This window comes from Vitis riparia, chromosome 10 (assembly GCF_004353265.1).
Source record: "Vitis riparia cultivar Riparia Gloire de Montpellier isolate 1030 chromosome 10, EGFV_Vit.rip_1.0, whole genome shotgun sequence".
Taxonomy (NCBI): Eukaryota; Viridiplantae; Streptophyta; class Magnoliopsida; order Vitales; family Vitaceae; genus Vitis; species Vitis riparia.
In genome coordinates, this window is record NC_048440.1 from 10,104,663 (window position 1) to 10,129,232 (window position 24,570).

At 32.1% G+C, this 24,570-nt stretch overlaps 2 protein-coding genes across 2 annotated transcripts; both read right to left on the reverse strand.

Moving 5' to 3' along the window:
* Positions 1-3,792: 3,792 nt before the first annotated feature.
* Positions 3,793-6,598, reverse strand: LOC117922862 (wall-associated receptor kinase 5-like). The gene is made up of 3 exons (XM_034841048.1): positions 5,705-6,598; positions 5,184-5,363; positions 3,793-5,104 (listed from the first exon to the last, which is right to left on the reverse strand). Exons 1-3 carry the CDS (start codon positions 6,588-6,590, stop codon positions 3,918-3,920), a joined length of 2,253 nt encoding a protein of 750 aa, XP_034696939.1. The 5' UTR covers positions 6,591-6,598; the 3' UTR covers positions 3,793-3,917.
* A 13,918-nt stretch (positions 6,599-20,516) lies between these two features.
* LOC117923080 (wall-associated receptor kinase-like 10) lies at positions 20,517-23,789 on the reverse strand. Its single transcript, XM_034841329.1, has 2 exons — positions 23,267-23,789; positions 20,517-21,558 (listed from the first exon to the last, which is right to left on the reverse strand). The coding sequence occupies exons 1-2, from the start codon at positions 23,787-23,789 to the stop codon at positions 20,759-20,761; spliced, it is 1,323 nt and encodes a 440-aa protein (XP_034697220.1). The 3' UTR covers positions 20,517-20,758.
* Positions 23,790-24,570: the final 781 nt, after the last annotated feature.

Genomic DNA, 24,570 nt, shown 5'->3' on the forward strand with positions numbered 1-24,570 from the left:
GAATAATTTGAATGTTGTTTCCGAATATTGTTCATAGGCATATTTGAGATATTATACTCTTGCTTTTAATCATAAATTGATTTAAGGAACTGTGTTAGGGAGTGTTGGAACATGTGCATTTGACTTGCATTTTAATCTTGTTGGAGAGTGTTATTCCATTCATATTTGCATATAATCTTTACTTTGTATTGGAAAATGTTTGAAAAGAAAAGGAAAAATTGTAAAAATATTTAAGGTTAGATAACTTGTGTTAGGAGACTTTTTAAATTGGTCAAAACACCTATTTACCGTCCCCCACCCTTAGGTGTGTATCTTTGAGATTCACCTTCACTATGAATTATCACTTATGCAATTCTAGATATTAAAAAAAAAAAAAAAACTATTATGATCACTTCAAGGTCAAAATTAGTTTTGATTTAGTAACTTGCACCGAGGTATAGACAGCTTAGGTATTAAAATTTTATTTATATTTGATGTCAAATTTATATTAAAATTTGATTAAATTTATATTAACTTTTTAATAAATTCTTTGTTTAAACCAATAATATATGATATATTAAAATGCTAAAATTATTAATAATGGTTTTTTCCTTAGATTTTAGTCTTCAACCATCGTATATTTTCCAAAATTTTCAATTAGGTGGAGCCACCGAATTATGAATATATGAACTTAAATTTATTTCTTCTTAATAAATTCTCTGTTTAGAAGGTAGTGCACTTTAGTTTCTATTTGATTACCCAAATTTATGAATTGACTATGGATAAACTATTTACTTACAAGGAACCTATGACTTATATTCTCTATGCAACTCTTAATGCACCTAAATCATACATAATGTAAGAGATATGAGTGTATATGCTTAAATAACCAATTAATGGCTATAGGATAAAACATAGGAAATCAAGAAACATAGATAAATAAATTTACAAATGAATCTCAATTCGTTACATCATGTCATGTTTTCTAGGACTCAATCCTAACAATAAGACCCTTATCGGTTAAGGTTATATTGCATCACTACCCCCATCAAGAGTAATAAAGGTCAACAACTTATCCCTTGTTAATTAGATCCACTAATAACTAGAGTTGCAAAATCACTAGAATAAATTTAAAACACAAAATTTACTTGTATAATAATTACACAAATCATAAGATATTTTCAATGTATTTCATAAATTAAGGAACAAATCAAAACATATTTTAGAAAAATATTACTTGATCTACTTTAGGGAATTTAAACATGTTTATACTTTTAAAACAAACAAAAATGTACATATAAAGAATCATAAAATGTCTTACTTCACTATTAACCCCTACCTCAAAGAAGTCACTCAAATTTCGAAGAGACTTAATCCACACCTATCATAAACATAAAAAAAATATATAATAATAATGTTGTTATTTTCACTTAGCATAATTGCATGAATTGTATTTATTAAATGATTAATATTAAATCTATCTAGAAAACCCTATTTTCTGTCTCTCTCTCTCTCTCTCTCCCTCCCTCCTTGTAGAAAGAGTACAAAAGAGTCAATAATTTAATATTGCTCATATCTAGGTTTTTTCTTTTTCTACTAATCTCATATTTAAAGGAGAAAAGAATCCCAAAAAGAAATAACATGTGAGGAACTTACCTTTAATTTTAGGATAAAGCAAATACAAAAAAATAAATAATAAAAAAAATTATTTTCTAACTCTTTGAATCAACATTACCTTTATGTTTTATTCCCCTACCCCCTTCAATAATTTTGGTAATGTGGAAAAACTAGAACAAGATAAAGATATTGTATGGTTATAGGACCAAAAAATATCTCACGTATCTTCTCTCTCTCTCTTTTAAATTACACAAATATCCCTAAATTCATGGTAAGTATTTACAAGCTGGCTAACAAAAATTCCTCAAACTAAGCTAAAATAATTGTTTCTTATTCCTGAGGCAAAAATATTGATCAAATTGATTTGAGTGAATTTGAGATAACTAAATTAAACCTAATGAACTAGCTTAACAATTATTGATTTCTAAGTCAATTGATTCAAGTCTATAGGCTTCACAATCGAACATTGGAGCAAACAAGGGTATTCAAGTTGAATTGATTTTAAGGTTTCAGAATATTTGATTAATCAAAATCAATTTGAGTTTATGGCTTAAAGTGGCATCTAAAACCCAGTTCCCTTTCAATTTTGATTTCAAATTACAATACAATGAAGAAAAATTAACTTAGGTTCAAGTCTTAACTTCTAGTCTTTACTACTTCTATAGGTTTGTCATAGGGTAGGTAACGAGAAAGTATGCCGAGAATCTCCAGTATCCAATAACCATCTTCTATGTCATCTCCTAGTTCAAACTAACATCAGGAGCATTATAATCCTATGAATTTGCCTTAATGCATTCATTAACTTCATTATTAATCTTATTTTACTTATCGTTCCCTAATATCTACCCTTAGGTTTTTATACTTCTCATATGAATGGCTTTTAAGTCTTTGAGGATGATGTTGTCATTCATACAATCCATAGAAGATGTAAAAAATAACATTTAAATCAAAAGAAACAATAGACAATGATAAAAATAATTGCATAGAGAAGAAAAATAAATCAAAGAACTCTTCAATATCTTTTCCACAATAATTTCTCACTAAACCTCCCTCCAATCACTGATATTCTCTTTGAACTTTAAAATAATCGAGTATAAATAATTAAAAGAACGTGCGACTCCATTTCAAATTGGCTGGAGTTAAGTACAAACCCTTTTCTTCAGCAAGTAGTTGTCAGGAAAATGCTAACTAGGCCTTGATATCATCCTATTCTACAAGATTATAAAAATTAGCTTTACAATGATCTTTGGAATATATAGGGATTTGGCTCCCGTAGAAAGGACACATTCAATGTTATATATAATAAATTAATATATTCTTTAAAGTTCACAGCTTTTAGTAAGTGATGGAGAAGACGTTCTCCTCGCTTATGCATTCAGTGAAGTTGAATCCCTAAAATTTGTAATTTTTTTAATGAGTTGCAAACTGTTAAATTTTTTTTCTCCAAAATATTTTATGTTCTTTCTTTCTTTGAGGATGCAAATCCTCACCAAATTAGGTTATAACGTTGAACGATATCAAACTTTAACCTTTAAAAAGTCATTTAATGGTTTTAAAAAAAATAGTTTTCCGTACCATGCATCTCTTTTTCAGTTAAGTGTGAATTGTCACTTATGTAATTCAAATATTAAAAAATAATAATAAATTATGATCACTTCAAGGTCAAAATAATAATGGGTTTTTCCTTAGATTTTAGTTTTCAACCCTCGTATGTTTTCCACATTTTCAGTTTGGTGGAGCCGCTGAATTATGAATATATGAACTTAAATGTCTTCTTAAAACATGTAGGAAAAGTAAGTAGTCTTCTTTTTAGTTACTTTTGATGGTTGACATAGAATTAAATTACTTGGAGGTCTTCTTAAAGTTTTTGATTTATTTTAGTGAAGGATCCCACTATTTAGATTAATTGAGAAATAAATGTTCTAAATTAGAATGTTATCATTAGTTTTTATTTCTTAGTCATAGGCGGTTGATAAAAATTTAGTAACTATTAAATTTGTATTTACTAAATCAAATATAACCCAAAATTAATTTTACTCAAGATTTCAAAAAAATAGTTTAGGCAGCTTAGATTGAATTGAATTGTTGGGTTTGGAAAATGAACTTCATGTGTATATAAAGGTTGACCTTGATTGATTGTCAATCAGCCTCAACCCCGGTTGGAACCTAATAATATGTGTACCATACTGAAACAAATTAAAGAAAGTAAAACAAAGTTCGGAGCCATTCATTACATCATTATTCCAGAAGTCAATAGCATAAATAAACATCCTGCTATTTATCTGAAACTTCAAGCTGCCATACTGTATTCCTTAGGAAAGCTAGTCCTCATCGTCATGCATTATTTCTTCTGTAACTGGACCAAATGTGTAGGAATGGGATGTTTCACTTACTGTGCAGTAGTCCTGGCATGTTTGCTGCTGCAACGAAGGCTCTTGAATCTTTGTCTTCTGAAAAGACAACTGCTCCTGAAATCTGCCCAATTGTTGGAGGTCTATATCAATTTGTTTCATGGTTGGCCTTTTTTTCCCATTCAACTTTAGGCATCTCTTAGCAAGCTTAGCAACGGCGAAAATCTCCTCCTTCTGTCCTTCATTTACAACTTGGTTATCAAGAATTTCAAAGAGACGATTTTGTTTCATTGCTGATCTAAAATGATTTGCTAGACCTTGTTCAGATCTATCCGAGGAAATGGCTTGCTCTCCTGTCAGAAGTTCAGCAAGGACTACGCCGAAGGCATACACATCACTTTTATCTGTAAATTGACCTGAATGAAAATAATCCGGATCCAAGTAACCAAATGTCCCTTGTACCAATGCAGTTAAGTGAGTTTTGTCAAGGGGTATTGACCTTGAAAGTCCGAAGTCAGAAACTACTGCCCGGAGGTTTTCATCCAACAATATGTTCCTAGACTTGATATCTCTGTGACAGATGGCTATAGAAGCATATGAGTGCAAATATGCCAGGGCTCCAGCAATTTCACTCCCAATTCGCAGCCGGTTTTTCCAAGATAATGTAGATGCATGGTCCTCATCATGAAGATGGTGGAAGAGGGTGCCATTGGAGACATATTCATAAACCAGCAGAGGTACTTCAGTCTCCAGACAACAACCTAACAATCTTACTATGTGTCTATGGTTGATCTGTGAAAGAATGAAAACTTCATTGACGAACTGGTCCAATTGCTTTTCATCAACAGTATTGGATTTCTTAATGGCTACAATGCTTCCATCTGATAACATCCCTTTGTATACTGTGCCAAGGCCTCCCTTACCAATGACTCGACTTGAATTGAAGCCATCTGTTGCTCTCTCCAACTCTTCTACCGAATACAGTTTTGTTTTTTCTACGCTTTCTTTGCTTGAAGAAATTTGCTGTTGCAATAGCAGACCACCATTCTTCTTGAAGAACTCCTGTTTTATTTTCTTTTTCTTTCTTTCCTTAAGTCTTCGGTATAACCATAGGCCCGTAGCAATTAGGATCAAGGGAAAAACAGTAATCCCCACACCTGCATCAAACACAAAAGTAAGTAGTGCAGATAAGGGGATTAGAGTGCTAGATGTTTGGAGAATGGTAAAGTTCCATACCTAAAGAAAATACCAGTGCTAGCAAATGTTTACGCTTGCCAGGTATGCACCCAGTTCCATTTGTCTTGCCATCTCCATGGTAACCAGCTGGGCAAGTGCATGAGTAACTGCCAGGGATGTTACTGCAAATAGCTATCTTGTGGCAAGCATTTTGTTTTGGGTCGTTGCATTCGTTAATATCTTTTCAGAGCACAAAAGAAAAAAAAAAATTACTAAAAAATTCATAAGCTAAATTTTATCTCTTCGGTTATGCTGAGGGGTTGCTTAGTCCTTAAATTCATTAGGAGACATATCATTCTATAATAAATTATACTTGCCATGGCCTTCTGACTCTGAAGTCTGATATGTAGAAAACTGATAAGTCCTTTTTTCCTTTTTTTCATGAAGCAAAAATTATCAATTGATTTTCGTGAAACTGATATATATTGCAGGAGCAGAGAGTCAGAAGAAAAGAAAAGAATGATCATGTGGGACTGGCAATAAAATAAATATAAACTGTTGAGAAGGAGAAGAAACTGTACCTTGGCAGCCATTTGCAAGGTAGGGGTTCCCTTGGTAACCGTTAAGGCAGTGACAATTATACCCCCGACCCTGGATGGAGTTGTTGCAATAAGTGTTCTGGCCGCATGCAAAGTTTTTTCTTCTGATAGCTTCATGGCAAGAGACTTCCCCAACTGACCAGTCAAGTACTGCTGGGACAAAATACAAATTCTTGTCAAATTTACTAGAGAGGTTAAAATGTTCACGTATAGAGAAGTTCCTCTCCGCTATGAAAGCAAGGCCACATGGCTCAGAAGACCAGGTTGGTGTGATCATGTTGATGCTGCGAATCCGGAGATAAAAAGATGCAATATCTGTTTGGAGATAAGTTCTGCAGCAACCAATGCCAGAGCAAGCAGAAGAGGAAAAACCAGCAGTGATGTCATTACCAGTATTGCAAAGCGATGCACACCCGGTTGCATATGCTGTACTGTTGTGCCCAGTGATATAAGCAAATATGTCACACCCAATGGCTATGAACTTATTGTGAGTGTAGGAGTAACTGAAATGGTGAGTTCTATTATATAATACATATGATGAATCAGTCTTCCCTGATTGGTTGTTAAAACAGCTACGATAAGCAATATCATTGATGCGCAGTTTGTCTCCTGATATCTGCAAAAGTTGAACTTCTTGGGGAAGAAGTGGAAGAGGCGGATCGGAGGACATGTTGCATGTAATCTCAAAATCTCTATGAAGGTAACAGCCTTTTCCCATGCCAAATGGATATGGAATGGTAACATTCCCACATTTCTCTGGGCAGCCAGGCTTGGTCAGAGATGCCCCTGCTTCCTGTGGTATAAATACAAAGAAGATGATGATTGTGATAAGATGAACTGATACTAGCAATTGCAGAAGCATCCTCATGTCTGGTTTTTTGTAAATTGCTCTTCTGAGCTGCAGAGTGCTCTTAATAAGGTGTCTCTGGTATGTGTCAGAAAAAGGAGTTGGATCCAACTAGCAAGGGAATCTCTTTATTAAAGAAGAATGTGGGGCTATGAAAAAGTTGATCAGTCACAAAGGGACAGTTTAAAGAGCATATATATCACTTAATGTCAATAGCTCAAAATCAAATCCACTCATCTTCAGGGATATTTACTTCACCAACCTTGGTTTCAACCAAGGAACTTTTTGAGATGGATTAGGAATTCAATAAGCTGATTCCTAAGGAAAAATTTGTAAGATTATAGTGTTGTGCACTATAAAAACTGCAATTGGCTGTCATTAATCTCATTTTTTTATTTCCCGATCTAAAATTCTTAGCAATGCAATAGGGGAAGTCACATATAAAATTTAGTTCAGTAAATTTGGCCTTGCTTGGATAGTCCAGTGGGACTACATTATCATTGTAGATGAATCAGCAGTCTTTCCAACTCTTGGAAGGACTTTTAAGACTAAATGGTGGGACGCTTTGAAAAATGATGCATCCCTGGAAGCAGTTAAACAATATTTCCTCAAGCATCCCACACAAGCTTCAACTGGTGATGATAGGTTACAGTTTCTTCTCAAGAAACAACAGCTCCAAGCCATTCTCGCAGCAGCAAAAACCCATCAAGAATTCTAGAAAATCCTCGATGAAGGAAGCTCAAGCTTTTCCCAAGAAAACTCTTATGCAGAATCTGATGATTCAACAAGCTACCTTCCCGATAATGGTGATGACGGTGAAGGTATTCTTCTTCCAATAAGAAAATCCAAGTAATCATCAGCTTCATGACTTTCCACCTGCAAGATTATTCTCTCCAGCAAGCTCATTTCAGCATCGAAAGTAGTTTTGTCTTCCAGCATGTGCGTCCACAGTTCAAGAAATGGTCTGTCGACCATTATTTCCCGCCGAAAGTAAGATTCTTTGCTGAAAAGTCTAAAGTGCTACAGTAAAATGTTATTGTTCACTTTTACTATTCATGCACGGATTAACTATTCGCAACAGTTGGTCAAAAAGCAAATAGTACTGTGTCTGCCACTTTGTATTGTTTTAAGATTCCTTCTTCAGCTATTTAAGGAGGCATGATCCTCAGTTGTAAGTATCAAAAAAAAAAAAAAATCCCCTTTTTCCACACTTAAGCTCCCCCTTCTCTCTTCGTTCTCTCTCATCGTGTAAGCCCTCAAGCCAAAATCTTTCTTCAAAACTTTCCTTCCTTCTCTCATTGTACTTATTCATCTCCTTATATAAGTATGTTTTATGTTTTCATTATACCTCCTATTATGGATGGTTTTCAAATTATGTAAATAAAGTTTGTCGTTCATTCTCTTTAAATTTCTTATTAAATATCTTGTATATTTTCTGATTTCTCTTCTTTGTTTTGAATTTTGGCATAATTTATGTTTTCATTGCATATAACCTTGTTTTGCGTGTCTATGGTATCGAGCCATGGGAAGGGAAGTCGGGTTTGTTTTGGGTGTTTTGAGCTATCCTAAGATAAGTAGCAGTGTGCCAAGGAGTGCGATCCCTGCCAAGTTGAGCCCGTTGTTAGCCGTGGATAAGCGTTTGTTAGGGTTGTAAGGGGCTGGGGAGACGTCTCATTAGGTGTGTCAATCTACTATTAGGCTCTAGATTAAAACCCTAAAATGAGTTCGATTTTCAGAACCATGTCTAGGAAATCCACTGATTCTCAAGATACTGTTGTAAATAATGAAGAGATCAATTGCCCTAAGATCCAAAATGATTTAGATGATTGGAAGTTACCCAAGGTATCTAATCAAGAAATTTATAAGAAATGAACCTTTAAGTTCTTTATAGACTACACCATTAGAACCTTTGAAATGTCAGTAAGTTTAGAACAAGACGAATTAAGTCATAAGACTCTTAGATATCAAGTCCATAGAGAAACATAAGAAAGACCACTACAACTTCATACACTTTGGTATGATTCAAGTTGCAGCTAAGCCTTTGACAAGATTAGGTTTAAACACCTCTATTGTCATGTGTCTAAGAGATAATAGACATCTCGACTATCAAGATTCCATTATAGGTGCAGTCCAAGCTGGACTGAATGATGGCCCTGTTTACTTTCAGTGTTTCCTTAACTTCACAATTAGACTAAGAAATGCCGACATCTTAGATTCAGTTGTCCTTCATGTTAAGACCCATGGCTTTAAGTTCAAGGAAGGAAACAGTCATGTTTCCATCATCACCAGATTTGCCTATAAGAGCATGACCACAAGCATTAGATCTAGAGCTTTGTGCACCAGTCCTAAGGGTGAGACTACTCTCTTCCACTCTGATATGCTAGACAAGTCAAACTTCATAATCCCCAAAAAGATCAAGTGGAGTGAGGTTGAGTTTCCTGAAAATTGGCATTTTGCTAATGTCATTCCAGCCATAGAGCAGAGATCCGAAAGAATTGAACAAATTGTTCAATATCCTGATGGAGGAGGAGATCTGATTTTCTCCAACTCTTTCTGTCATTCTAGCAGCCCTAGAATTTCAGATTATGAGCCCTCTAGAGCTTCAAGCTCGTCTATCCCAGTAAGGACCACTAGGGTAGATGAAGGTTCCAGTTCAGCAAATCATAAGAATATTAAGCTAACAGGTGTTAGAAATCACACCAACTTGGCCAGACCCTTATACAATGAAGAAAAAGAGTCTACACATGAATCAAATTAGGATGAGTCCCCTAATATGTTTCCTATGTATTCCCAGATGATTAACATAATAAGCTTTGACGATGAGGACTTTGAGATCAACAAGGATTTTTTAAGAAAGGACTTTTATTCTGAAGCTAATAAGAAAAGAAAAGATTGGTTCTTTAGCACTGTCCCTAAAGACATTAGAACCCTCTACCAAGAAGAATTTTATGCGTACTTAAGATGAGAAAAGAAAAACATTAAGTTCTGGATCTGGTTTGAACTCTTCAAACAAGAGGAATATCCAGACTATCCCTATAAGCGTATTAATAACACTAAGATATGGGTTACTAGTGACAACACTGATAAGAAAAATATTAAGCCATATGAATTCTCTAAAGAATTCCAGGAAAATCCCCAAATTAACCAAGCTTTTGTGAATAGGATTAACCAAAAGATTAAGGATAACCTTGTTGTCCCTTTGACAACTCAACCTTCTCATATGAGAATCAATATGGTTAAGGGTGACATTAGTTCAGAAGAAGAGGCTGATGAACTAATCAAAATGTTTGAGGAACCCCGTAATCAAACTGTTTTAAATAGTATCAACAACTTGGAAGCCCCTAAGACCAGGAATTACTACCCTAAACCTACATTTCCTGATATGCAGTTTGAGGAAAGAAACCAATATACTCAAGCTTCATACACCAGTGGTACTATCTATGAATGGAACATAGATGGTGTGACCGAGTATAACATACTCACTAAGCTTCAAGAAATGACCATGGTTAGTATAGCCTATAAGTTAAACAATAGACTGCTCGACCATGCTGTAGCTCAGACAATTGTGGCCAAGTTTACAAGACAACTTAAGGGATGGTGGGATAACTATCTCACTTTTGATGACAAAAATGGCATCCTAAAAGCCTACAGGATTAATGAGAATAATGAAGTTGTTAAGGGCAAAGATGGAAAAGATATAGAAGATGTAGTGGCTACTCTAATCTATTCAATATCCAAACACTTCATTGGAGATCTTGCAAAAATTAAGGATAAGACTGCAGATCTCTTAACCAACCTTAAGTGTCCCAAGCTTCATGACTTTAGATGGTAAAAGGAAGTTTTCCTAACCAAAGTTACGCTAAGATCAGACTGTAACCAGTCTTGAAAAATTCATTTGAGGTCTACCTAGACTTTTCTCTGAGAGAATTAGGATTAAGATAAGGGAACAATATAATGGTCAAATCCCTTATGATAAGCTAACCTATGGTGAGATTATAAGCATTGTCATAGCCGAAGGGATTAAGTTATGCAATGAATTTAAGCTTAAGCAACAAATGAAGAATGAACAAAGGATCTATAAGAATGAATTTGGGTCATTCTATAGCCAATTTGGTTTCAGCCAAAAAAAAACTAAGCCCCCTTATAAGCAACGAACAAACAGGAAGCCTAGCAAAGATAAGTTTTACCATAGCAATAGAGGAACCTATGGAAACCATAGGATGAATGAAACCAAGCATTCAAGACATGTCCAAAGAAGAATAAACAAAGAAGCCCAAAAAAGGGTAGAAACCCCTTTAGATTCCAAGCCAATTATTTGTTTTAAGTGTGGCAAGGTTGGCCACTATAAGAAAGATTGTAAGGTTAGAAAAAAGATTAATAATCTTAATGTCCCAGGAGATTTAAAAAATATGCTCTGTGAAGTTTTGTTAAAAACCTCATAATTTGAATCAATGACTGATTCAGATAATGAAGATGATATTAATCAACTAGACAGTAGTGGTGATGTTTCTAGCCAAACTTCTAGTGACCAAGAAGATTGTATTAAGGGTAGTTGTAATTGTCGTCCTAAGACCATAAATGTCATAAGTCAAGATCAAGAACTTGTCCTAGATATTTTAAAGAAAATTGAAGATGAAAATACTAAGCAAAAGCTTTATGAAGTATTTAAGAAATCAGTTGTTAAGTCGGAAATTAAGAAGACTGTAAATCCTTATAACCTTAATGAAATCTTAAACAGCTTTGACCAACAGTCTCCCAAAGAAATAAGTATTAAGGAGCTTCATGATGAAGTAAGACAGTATAGGAAGGAAATTAAGGATTTAAGACAATTCACAAGTTAGGTTTGTCACGCCTCCAAGGACAAATCAATAGGATTGTTAATAACCAGGGAAATCTTGTGGATGTTCAAGAATCTTCACATGTTAATAATGAAGAGACATATGCTTTTTTGAATACTGTCAATAGGGTTATCTTCCAAATGTGGGAAGTCTCCCTTACTATAGTAATCAAAGATAAATTTGCCTTTGACATTGTTGCTTTGATTGATTCAGGAGCAACCAAAAATTGCCTTCAAGAAGGTCTTGTACCTATTCCATTATGTGAAGAGACTAGTCAGTCTCTCTTTGGAGCCAATGACAAAAGGTTTGCCATTAAGTATAAATTAACAAATGTTCATATCCGTAACCATGACATCTGTATTAAGCAAACCTTCATTATTGATAAGGACCTTAAGGAGAAAGCCCTCCTAGGGATCCCCTTCTTAAGCTCTATTTATCCCATGTGGGTAGATAACCAAGGAATAAGAACAAAGCTCTTTGATAAGGAAATTCTTTTTGAATTTGCCAATCCACCTGTTAAGACAACACTCCTTGTGATCGGGAAATTAATCTTGTTGGAATAAATGTTCCACCTAAGATAATAGGTACCCAACTCATTCATAATCTCATTAAAAATGATATTTTAAGCATTTCTTTATGCATTCCAAAATTTCAAATTGATATTTTGAACCAAGGATTTTTATTAAGAGTCGTTTTCACATCTGCGAAAACAATTAAGTACATAGCTTTGAAGCATGATTTAACTGATTGGCAGATTATTTTAAACCCTAATTTTCAAATTAAGTTTATTAAAGGAGAAAATTTCATTCCTGATTACTTAACTCGTGAAATTTGCAGGGTTTACGAGACCATGGCCCCTAAAAAGAATACCTCAGCTCCTAACCCACAAAAATCCCAATCCAGTCAAGCTTTTTCTCCCCATAAAATGCTTTGGAATCAACAAGTTGAACTTAAAGAAGAAGCAAGGCTTCATTCTTCTAACCTTATGCCCAACATTATGATGACCTTGTACTATGATCCTACGGATCCATCTAAACCAGTCAAGGCTACCCAATACCCAACTATTTCAGGGTCTCACACCTTTAAGCAGGTGACTCAGGCTAATCCATATCATCAAGAATTAGCATCAAGCTCGTCTTTTTCAAATAAGCAAATTCTGGTGGCTGCCAACCCCACACCTCTTTATGCAAAATCAAGATATTGACAAAAAGATATCAATCAACCAATTTTGGTAATTGAAAGAGAATTATTTTTTGAAAACCTCAGAGAGATAGCAGCAAAAGTTTTTCATGAAAAGCTTTATCATCCCTCTGGTGACCTTTTAAAAACAAAAGATTTTTATGAGGCAATCCTCGTAGAAACTGGTTCTGTTAAAATTAAGCATAATGCTAATAAATGCAACAATCTGGATTTGGCATTTTCCACCTGTCATATCTATAAGATTCTTACTGTTAAGCAATGGAGTGGAAATCCCAATTTCTCAAGGGAGTTCTCTGAACCTTCAAAACCAAGATTTTTCAACTATTGGGATTATCAAAGAACATGGTTCAATGCTTTTCTAATCCAGAATAAGGACTTCCATCATTCATGGATGTTCTATTTTCCATCTAAGCATTAGTTTTTTTCCTTCCCATTTTGGTTCCACAATTGGTGGACTTATTTTGGTCCATCCATTAAGATTCTTCCTAAGCCCATATTGGATGGATTTGAGCTATTCAACCGTTCTTTTGTTATCCCTAGAGAACTTTCAACTTTTCCCTTTATTATTCTTTTTCAGTAAATTTGGCCTTACTTGGATAGTCTAGTGGGACTACATTATCATTGCAGATAAATCAACAACCTTTCCAACTCTTGGAAGGGCTTTTAAGACTAAATGATGGGACGCTTTGAAAAATGATGCATCCCTGGAAGCAGTTAAGCAATATTTCCTCAAGCATCCCACACAAGCTTCAACTGGTGATAATATGTCATAGTTTCTTCTCAAAAAACAACAACTCCAAGTCATGCTCGTAGCAACAAAAACCCCTCAAGAATTCCAAAAAATCCTTGATAAAGGAAGCTCAAGTTTTTCCCAAGAAAACTCTTATGCAGAATCTGATAATTCAACAAGCTACCTTCCCAATAATGGTGATGACTGTGAAGGTATTCTTCCTCCAATAAGAAAATCCAAGTTATCATCAGCTTCATGACTTTCCACCTGCAAGATTATTCTCTCCAGTAAGCTCATTTCAGCACTGAAAGCAGTTTTGTCTTCCAGCATGTGCGTCTACAGTTCAAGAAATGGCCTACCAGCCATTATTTCCCGCCAAAAGTAGGATTCTTTGCTGAAAAGTCTAAAGTGCTATAGTAAAATGTTACTGTTCACTTTTACTATTCACGCACGGATTAACTATTTACAGCAATTGGTCAAAAAGCAAATAGTACTTTGTCTACCACTTTGTACTGTTTTAAGATTCCTTTTTCAGCTATTTAAGGAAGCCTGATCCTCAGTTGTAAGTAGGAAAAAAAAATTTCCCCATTTCTTCCACACTTAAGCTCCCCCTTCTCTCTTCGTTCTCTCTCATCATGTAAGCCCTCAATCAAAAAGATTTCTTCAAAGCTTTCCTCCCTTCTCTTATTGTAAGATATTCATCTCCTTATATAAGTATGTTTTATGTTTTCATTATACCTCCTATTATGTAAATAAAGTTTGTGGTTCCTTCTCTTTGAATTTCTTGTTAAATATCTTGCTCTCCTTTCTCTCTTCGTTCTCTCTCATCATGTAAGCCCTCAAGCCAAAAGCTTTCTTCAAAGCTTTCTTCCCTTCTCCCATTGTAAGATATTCATCTTCTTATATAAGTATGTTTTATGTTTTCATTATACCTCCTATTATGAATGGTTTTCAAATTATGTAAATAAAGTTTGTGGTTCCTTCTCTTTAAATTTCTTGTTAAATATCTTGTGTATTTTCTTATTTCTCTTCTTTGTTTTGAATTTTGGCATATATATATATATATATATATATATATATATATATATATATATATATATATATATATATATATATGGGCATTCTAGCTTAGCATCCTTTGCATTACACATAACTTGGGTGCCTTAGGAGTTCCATAAAATATCTAAGTTACGGGTTCTTTGCAAGTAGATGATTTGTTCACAATTGGTTAAGAGACTTAGGCAATCCATTTTAGGTTGTAGTGCATTACTTCCTAAATAGAGAGATGATTAACATTCGTTATGGGAATAAGGTTCCCATGGCGAGTGCACTAGTATGTATGATTAGACATCAAATAAGACCTATGGTGAGTCATGAAATTTGACCATCAAGTAATCATGGTCTCACTAAGCTACTATATTGTATGGTCTCTCAATCTTGAGAGGATATTGAACTTGTTCTAAAATTTGTAATGACTTTGACATATGAGTGAGATCCTAAGTTAGTCATATGTTTCCTATGGATTAGGTCACTATTGATAAAGGTTGGTGACAACAAGTATTCTCAATAGAGGCACCATGATGTCTCATAAGATTAAGATAATGTGTCCTATTAGGTGATCCTAAGGATGTGTGTTCAAGAAATCTATGATCGTAGTCGTTCCTTAACTAGAACTTGACATATACTCTTTGTAAGCTAGATTATGTTAGTTGATCATACAATAAGGGGATTTGATACTCAAGGATTATAAAGGTAATCTTGAGACATTGATGGCATTCACCTTTGTGAGATTATAGACACAATTCATAGGGAGCTTACATGTAGTAGATGGTAAGGTCATAGACCTGAGTTCTTGTATCTCATTATAATATGTATAGAATACAGAGGTATAGTTGATTCTTTATGGTAGGATGTTGAGTCAATTCCAGAATTGGATTTTGAGGGAGATAATATTTTCCTATGAGTCCTATTCATTCCTACTATGATGACACAACTTATAAGAGTTAGTTGTGTTCTTTGTTCACTTGTGTGCATAAGGGTGTTTTGGTAAATACTCAAGATTACATAAGATATTGTAAATGATCTTTCTAGACTGGGTTAATTGATTAATTGGAACACAAATGACTAGTTAATAAATTATGATCTAATTGGGTTAGTTTAAGTGACTTGAAGCCTAAATAAACCCTTTTTAAGGGTTAGGGCTTCAAACTTCTATCATCTCTTGTCTTCTAATCTCTAGATATAAGAGAACTCTAGCCACCAACCATTCCAAAGGAATCCACCCTTTACATGTCAAGATCTAGAAAAAGCCATCAAGTGGAAGACTATTGTGTTTACAAGATCTACCACGCATTCAACACATTTTCACGAACAGGAATTGATTTAGAAGCATCCATATCTAAGGTAATACACTAATAAGTTTTAAAATGCTTATTTGCTTTTGTTACTAGGAAGTTTTGCATACATTGTAATAGTACAGCGATGGGAAAGAAGGAATCCACATATTCCCTTCATGAGGAATATTAGGTGGTGTTAATATAAAATTCAAAATTAAGTATTAAAATATTTTAGTATTAAATTTTAAGCACAATAGAAGTGAATAGTGTTTTATATTATTTAAGGTCAAGTGCTAAATGTAATTTAACCATTTGATAATAAAAATGGTTAAAGTCCGAAAATGATTCATTGTTAGAAATTTAAGCGCACACTTAACATATGACATCTTTAAAAATTTAAGCATTGTGCACAATACCCCATAGAAATAAAAATTTCTTGTTTAAGTGAAGTGATTCAATCTTTATTTAATATTATAATTTTATATTCTAAGGTTACAACTATAATAAATATTTTCATTTTTTATTCTATAGAAATGTAATAACTTTTTTTTTTTTCAATCATTTATTCTTAAAGTAAATATAAATATTTAATTTATTTATAGTTGTAAACTTTTATTTAGTACTTTGTCCAAACTTCAAGATTTTAATTATAATAATAAAATAAATTTAAAAAGTATTTTGTTTTGTAATTCTAATTTTATTTTATATAATAAGGATTATTTCTAAAAATATGTTAAGTTTTAATTTAAAAAAGACCAAGTATAATTCTCATAAATCTAACACTTTTGCTACTATGTGTTTAATTTAATTTATATCAACTAAAAGAAATTATATTCACTATTTTGTTTCCTTCTATTTTTTCTTTCTAATTTTTATAACTAGTTTTTTTTTTTTTTTTTTTTTGAGTAATATATAATAAGAATGTCAATAAAAATAAATTATAGAGTAAAAGTTGCATAACTTAGAGAGTTAATTTATACTAAATAAAAGTTATGTATTACTTAATTATTTTATCGTCATTTTTATTTTGCTATCAAAATCATTTAAATAAATATAATCATGTTTTTTATTTTTTAATTAACCCATCAATGAAAAATTGGTTCTTATAAATAAACTTAAGTAGAGTTTATTTGAAATTTCAAGTTTATTGTATTAAATAACTAAAAATAAAATATTTTATTTTAAAAGAAATTTTATTTTAATATGCATCAATTAAAATGGAGTTTAAGTTAATATAATTGGCTAACATCAAATAAAATAGAGTTGTTTAGAATTTTAATTTCTTTACATGAAGAAACTAATGGTAAAAAAAAATTGATTTAAAAAAGGACACATTTTGATATAAAATTATTTAATAATAACAACTATACGTTTGGTGTGAGCACTTTTAAGGGATATTTGATCAAATTTAAAATTATAAATTAAGAGCTACATATTATAAATGTTGAATTTGTTTATGATTTTGATAATGATGAGTTCATATATGAAATCCAAGCTTTAAAAAAAAAAAAAAAAAAAAAAAAAAAAAAAAAAAAAAAAAAAAAAAAAGGACTATGTTTGGTGTGAGCACTCTTAGGAGATATTTGATTAAACTTAAAATTAAGTAGTTAAAAACAATAGTATTAAAACTTAAAAATGTTGAATTCTTGGATGATTTTGATAATGTTGAGTTCATATATATACCAAACTACAAAATTCAACATCTATATAGTTTAAGTGAAGAGTTTGATATCATTTTAGTTTTAAATACTAAATTTAATTTAAAGACTTAATACAACACCCTGTCTATGGTTTGTCTCCCCTACATATTTATAAAAAAAAACCTTGAAAAGAATCAAAATAATAGAGATAATATCATTAGTCTTAGGAAGAGATATGCATGGTTAGTCCTAGGAATAGATATACATTAGAGTGGATTTGGTAGTGATTTTATGAAGTATTTTTAGGTTTTACAACACTTGGAAATTTTCATCCTTCAAATATTATAAAGCCTAAAAACACTTCTTATAATTATTATCAAACACACTCTAAAAGTGTGTTTGACAGTGATTTTAGAAAATATTTCTAGACTTTTTAATATTTAAATGATAAAAAAATTTGAAATATTAAAAATTTTAGAGACGCTTTATAGAATTACTATCAAACAAACTATTAGCCCTTTAACAAGATTTGTCATTACCTGGTCTTATCTTTATTAACCAAATGTTATTAAGGTTTGGTTAGGATCACGTCTATAAGGGTCCTATATTGTTGAGGTTTGGCCACGTTATCGGTGCGTATCAGATGGGGTCCAATGTGGATTTTCGAAGGATCCACATGTCTTTGCAGCAGAGAAAGCCGTGTTGGTGCTGATTGTCTTGTTCTTGGCACTGGAATTTTAAAAAGCTAAAGTTGCGTCTTTTCCATTTTGAGAAAAGACCACTGTTCTTGTCAAATTTTGTCACTTAAAGAATAGGATCCAGAGGACAATGGATAACAACATTATTGAGCAGATTGCGACAACCAAGGCTTCTTTTTACATTATGCTTTATGCTATCTTTAAATAAATTTATGGGATATTTAATTTCTTCTTTCCTTTATCTTTATTAAAGCTGGATGAGGCTTGGGATAGGCCTCTTTTCTTTTTATCATGTAGGCCTCTAAGCTAATCGACATGATTCAAAAGCGGACTTTGGCACCCAATACGTGATGGTGAATAGGTGCAATAAAGTACTTTTGAAATTAGTATATTCTAAAATTAACTTTTGAAATGATTTTCTACTTAAAGCCTCCACCAAAATGATATTTATTTTGGTACGTTGTAACCTGTCAAGCTTTAATAAAAAGCAAGGGAACAGCTAAGGTTGGGGTCACGACCCTTCATTTTTTTTTTTTTTCCCCTTTCTTGTCCATTTTTTCTCAATTGGTGTAAAAAATATTCATAGCATGAGACAGGTGTCCTCTTATATGTCATGATCATCCATTATTTCATACCATTATTTCATTCAAAATCTATGAAAGTTAGGATAGAAAAGGACGTAAGATCCAAGCATCACTGCTGAAATCATCACCCATTACATTTTTGTTTTCTCTATTGAGCCCAACAACCAGGATAGGGATCATTCCATTTCTTTCCTTTTTCTTTCCCCTTTTCTGGATTTAACTAAAATTACTCTTCCTATATACATTATCACTTGGTCTTCTTTTCCCGGTTAATCATGGTGGAAAAGGACTATTATGATTAGTTTTTTCTAGGCCAGGTTTGCTTTTATGGATAATACTATATAAAGTGAAAATGAGTTTATGGGAGCAAATTTTAAAAATTATTTTCTAATGTTTTATAAAACAAAAATTTGTATGTAAACTTCAAGTGTTTTTTAACATATTTTTAGGCTATGGCTATTCTTAGAAAGTATTAAGAAATGAAAAGAAAATGGTTTTCTCGTATTTGGTTTTATTATGGGAAATACAAATTGATATCAAATATAATTAAAATGAGTTAGAAATTTATACATTTTAAAATTATTTAGTCTTTATATAATGAAGGAAAACAAGTGAAATAAATTTGAAAAAACATATAAAAATAATTTATTAACTTTAAATCTATTTTTAATTTTTATTTTTTTATTTCATTTTTCTTCTCTATTTTTTTTTTCTTCATATTTTGTACAAACCGAACATAGGCTTAGTGTTTTTAAATATGTTTTAAAAATAATTTTTGTAACTAACGTTTTATTTTTAATTATTTTTCATGTTTGTGTAATTACATTTTAAGAGAATCCTTATAAAACACCTTATTTTTAGTTTTTAAAAATAGAAAATAAAAAATAAATTTCTGATTATAAACTTTTTTTCCTATTTCTTTTTTATTTTGGAGAACAAAAAACTATTCTTAAAACTAATTGTCAAACAAGACCTTTTTTATGTTAAATTCTAATATAAAAAACCTTTATTATCGCGTAAAACAACTAATAATTTATCATAAAATAGTAAGTACTTCCATAATTTAAAATTTCATTTCTTTTTTAAACGAAACAATATTATCATAACATAATAATTATAAAAAATAAATATGTTTTTCAAAAAATAGTTGATGAGTTGGTGATGAAAAATATTTATCACTGGAATAAAAAAATTAGTAATAAACAATTTCATCACAAATATGTCCATTTTGTCATTAGAAAAAAAATGATTCATTGTTGAAAATTTAATATTAGTGACAAATAATTTCATCACAAATATATATATTTCGGCATAAAAAAATTTCCCGACATATGGTAAGTATAGCAAATTCTTACATCAATTCTCCAGTGAAAAAACTTAGTGATTGATAATTAGTGATGAAATTTTAATAGTAGACTAGAGAATTTGTTACTAAATCACATATTTGTTGCTCTTATAAAATGCACAGCTGCTTTATTGTGAGAATTTTCACTAAGATAAAGTTATTAGATATAGTGGATTACTTTAGAAGACTACATTCTTCTTATTCTTCTTCTTTTTATTATTATTTGGTCTACAACCCAAAGTTTAAGCCTATGCGCCCAAAATTTAAACGAGCCCAAAATTTAGGACTATGGACTCAAAATTATATTTTATTTTTTACTTTATCATTTATTTATTTTTAAAATCATATAAGCCGACATTGTTTAGGCTAGGACAAATTAAATCTGGTGCCCTTATTGCTAAGGTGGGTAACGTTGATGGGAAGAGGTTGAGGGTGGAAAAATAATATTAAAATTTATATTATTTTTATTACTAAAATCATATAAGCCGACATTAGTTTTTTATTTCTTAGTCGCCATAGGCTGTTGATAAAAATTTATAGTAACATATTACTAAATACAAGGAATTTGAACATATATTTACTAAATCAAATATAACCCAAAATTATTTTTACTCAATATCATAGGCAGCTTAGATTGAAGATTGAATTGATTGACTGTCAACCAGCCTCAACCCCGGTTGGACCCTGATAATATGCATACCATACTTGAAACAAATTAAACAAAGTTCTGAGTCATTCATTACATCATTATTCCGGAAGTCCATAGCATAAAGAAACCTCATGTCTAACCGAAACTTCAAACTGCCATACTGTATTCCTTACGAGAGCAAGACCTCGTGGTCTTTGACTATTTCTTCTGTAACTGCACCAAATGTGTACGAATGGGATGTTTCAGCTTGTTTGCTGTGGTCCTCGCATGTATGCTGCTGCAACGAAGGCTCTTCAATCATTGTCTTCTCAGAAGGCAACTGCTCCTGAAATCTGCCCAATTGTTGGAGGTCTATATCAACTTGTTTCATGGTTGGCCTTTTTTTCCCATTCAACTTTAGGCATCTCTTAGTAAGCTTAGCAACGGCGAAAATCTCCTCCTTCTGTCCTTCATTTACAACTTGGTTATCAAGAATTTCAAACAGACGATTTTGTTTCATTGCTGATCTAAAATGACTTGCTAGACCTTGTTCAGATCTATCGGAGGAAATGGCTTGCTCTCCTGTCAGAAGTTCAGCAAGGACTACGCCGAAGGCATACACATCACTTTTATCTGTAAATTGACCTGAATGAAAATAATCAGGATCCAAGTAACCAAATGTCCCTTGTACTAATGCAGTTAGGTGAGTTTTGTCAAGGGGTATTGATCTTGAAAGTCCAAAGTCAGAAACTACTGCCCGGAGGTTTTCATCCAACAATATGTTCCTAGACTTGATATCCCTGTGACAGATGGCTATAGAAGCATATGAGTGCAAATATGCCAGGGCTCCGGCAATTTCACTCCCAATTCGCAGCCGGTCTTTCCAAGATAATGTAGATGCATGGCCCTCATCATGAAGATGGTGGAAGAGGGTGCCATTGGAGACGTATTCATAAACCAGCAAAGGTACTTCAGTCTCCAGACAACAACCTAACATATTTTTAGGCTATGGCTATTCTTAGAAAGTATTAAGAAAAGAAAAGAAAATGGTTTTCTCATATTTGGTTTTATTATGGGAAATACAAATTGATATCAAATATAATTAAAATGAGTTAGAAATTTATATATTTTAAAATTATTTAGTCTTTTATAATGAAGGAAAATAAGTGAAATAAATTTGAAAAAACATATATATAAAAATAATTTATTAACCTTAATTCTATTTTTAATTTTCATTTTTCTTTCATTTTTCTTCTCTATTTTCTTTTCTTCATATTTTGTACAAACCAAACATAGGCTTAATGTTTTAAATATGTTTTAAAAATAATTTTTGTAACTAATGTTTTATTTTTAATCATTTTTTATGTTTGTGTAATTACTTTTTAAGACAACCCTCATAAAACACCTTATTTTTAGTTTTTAAGAATAAAAAATAAAAAATAAATTTTTGATTATAAACTTTTTTTCCTATATCTTTTTTATTTTAAAGAACAAAAAACTATTTTTAAAACTAGTTTTCAAACAAGACCTTTTTTATGTTAAATTCTAATATAAAAAACCTTTACTATCACGTAAAACGACTAGTAATTTATCACAAAATAGTAAGTACTTCCATAATTTAAAATTTAACGAAACAATATTATCATAACATAATAATTATAAAAAGTAAATATGTTTTTCAAAAAATAGTTGATGAGTTGGTGATGAAAAATATTTATCATTGGAATAAAAAAAATTAGTAATAAATAATTTCATCACAAATATGTCCATTTTGTCATTAGAATAAAAATGATTCATTATTAAAAATTTAATATTAGTGACAAATAATTTCATCACCAATATATATATTTCCTCATAAAAAAATTTGCCCACATATGGTAAGTATAGCAAATTCTTATACCAATTCTCCAGTGAAAAAATTTAGTGATAAAAAATAGTTTTTTTTTTTTTAAAAAGAAACTTAGTAGTAAAATATTTTATAACAAAATATCTCTTTGAGATTGATAATTAGTGATGAAATTTTAATAGTAGACTAAAGAATTTGTTACTAAATCACATATTTGTTTCTCTTATAAAATGCACAGCTGCTTTATTGTGAGAATTTTTACTAAGATAAAGTTATTAGATATAGTGATTAGAAGACTACATTCTTCTTCTTCTTCTTCTTCTTCTTTTTATTATTATTTGGTCTACAACCCAAAGGTTGGGGTCACGACCCTTCATTTTTTTTCCTTTTCTTGTCCATTTTTTCTCAATTCGTGGAAAAAATATTCATAGCATGAGACAGGTGTCCTCTTATATGTCATGATCATCAATTATTTCATACCATTATTGCATTCAAAATCTATGAAAGTTAGATAGAAAGGGACGTAAGATCCAAGCATCACTCCTGAGATCATCACCCATTACATTCTGTGTACAGAGAGCGGGTTCATGTGTACAGATAGGGATGACTCCATTTCTTTCCTTTTTCTTTCCCCTTTTCTGGATTTAACTAAAATTACTCTTCCCATATACATTATCACTTGGTCTTGGTCTTCTTTTCCCGGTTAATCATGGTGGTAAAGGACTATTATGATTAGTTTTTTCTAGGTCAGATTTGCTTTTATGGATAATACCATATAAAGTGAAAATGAGTTTTTGGGAGCAAATTTTAAAAACCACGTCATATCCGTTTGGAGTTCAGTCCTGCAGCAACCAATGCCAGTGCAAGCAGAAGAAGAAAAACCAACAGTGATGTTATTGTCTGGACAAAGCGATGCACATCCGGTTTCATATGTTGTACTGTTGTGCTCTGTGATATAAGCAAATATGTCACATCCGATGGCTATGAACTTATTGTGAGTGTGGGAGTAACTGAAATGATGAGTTCTATCATATGGCACAAATGACGAATCAGCCTTCCCTGATTGGTTGTTAAAATAGCTCCGTTGAGCAGTATCGTTGATGCGCAGAGAGTCGTCTGATATCTGCAAAAGTTGAACTTCTTGGAGGAGAAGAGGACGAGGGGGATTGGAGGACATGTTGCATGTAATCTCGAAATGCCTATCCAGGTAACAGCCTTTGCCCATACCAAATGGATATGGAATGGTAATATTCCCACATTTCTCTGGGCAGCCAGGCTTCGTCGGAGATGCCCCTGCTTCCTGTAGTATGGTTACCAAGGAGATGATGACTGTGATGAGATGAAGTGATACTAGCACTTGCAGAAGCATCCTCATGTCTGTAATTTTGTAAATTGATCTTCTGGATTGCAGAGTTCCATTAATAAGGAGTCTCTGATATGTGTCAAAATAGGGAGTCGGAACCAACCGGCGACGGAATCTCTTCGTTAAAGAAAAATGTGGGGCTGCGAAAAAGTTGACCAGTCACTAAGGGCAATTTTGGAATTCAATAACTAAAATAAAATCCACTCAGCCTCAGATATATTTAGATCACCTACCTTGGTTTGTGAAATTCAAAAGAGTCATGAACTAAAAAAGAAAAAAAAGTTGAGGGTTTCTTATTAACATCACTTAATAAATCGATACAACACAAATAAAATTTAAATAGGGTTACAATAAAAAGAAATAAAAGAAAAGAAAAGGATTAATTTACCCTTATTCCTAAAAAGAAAGAATAATTGTAAAATAGGAAATAAATAAAACTCTAACAAATAAATATCTCTAATAACCCCCTACAAACTCATGATGTGACCGTAAGAAGCATCAATAGATTGTCAACCAAATATAAAAAGCACAGAAGTGAGTGTGACTTCGTAAACAAGTTTACAATTTGTAGGGAAGAAGAAATAAAACAAAAAGAGTGTTATACTAAAGGTGATGATGAGTGAAGTAAAATCATTCTCAATATGCTTGGTCCTTTCATGAAAGACGGAGTTGTATGCAATCCAAACAACACTCTTCTTGTCATAATACATAGGAGTGAGACAAGAAAGAGAAATAACCGTATCAGCAAGTAACAAACATAACAAAACTCTCATTGGTGGTAAATACCATAGCA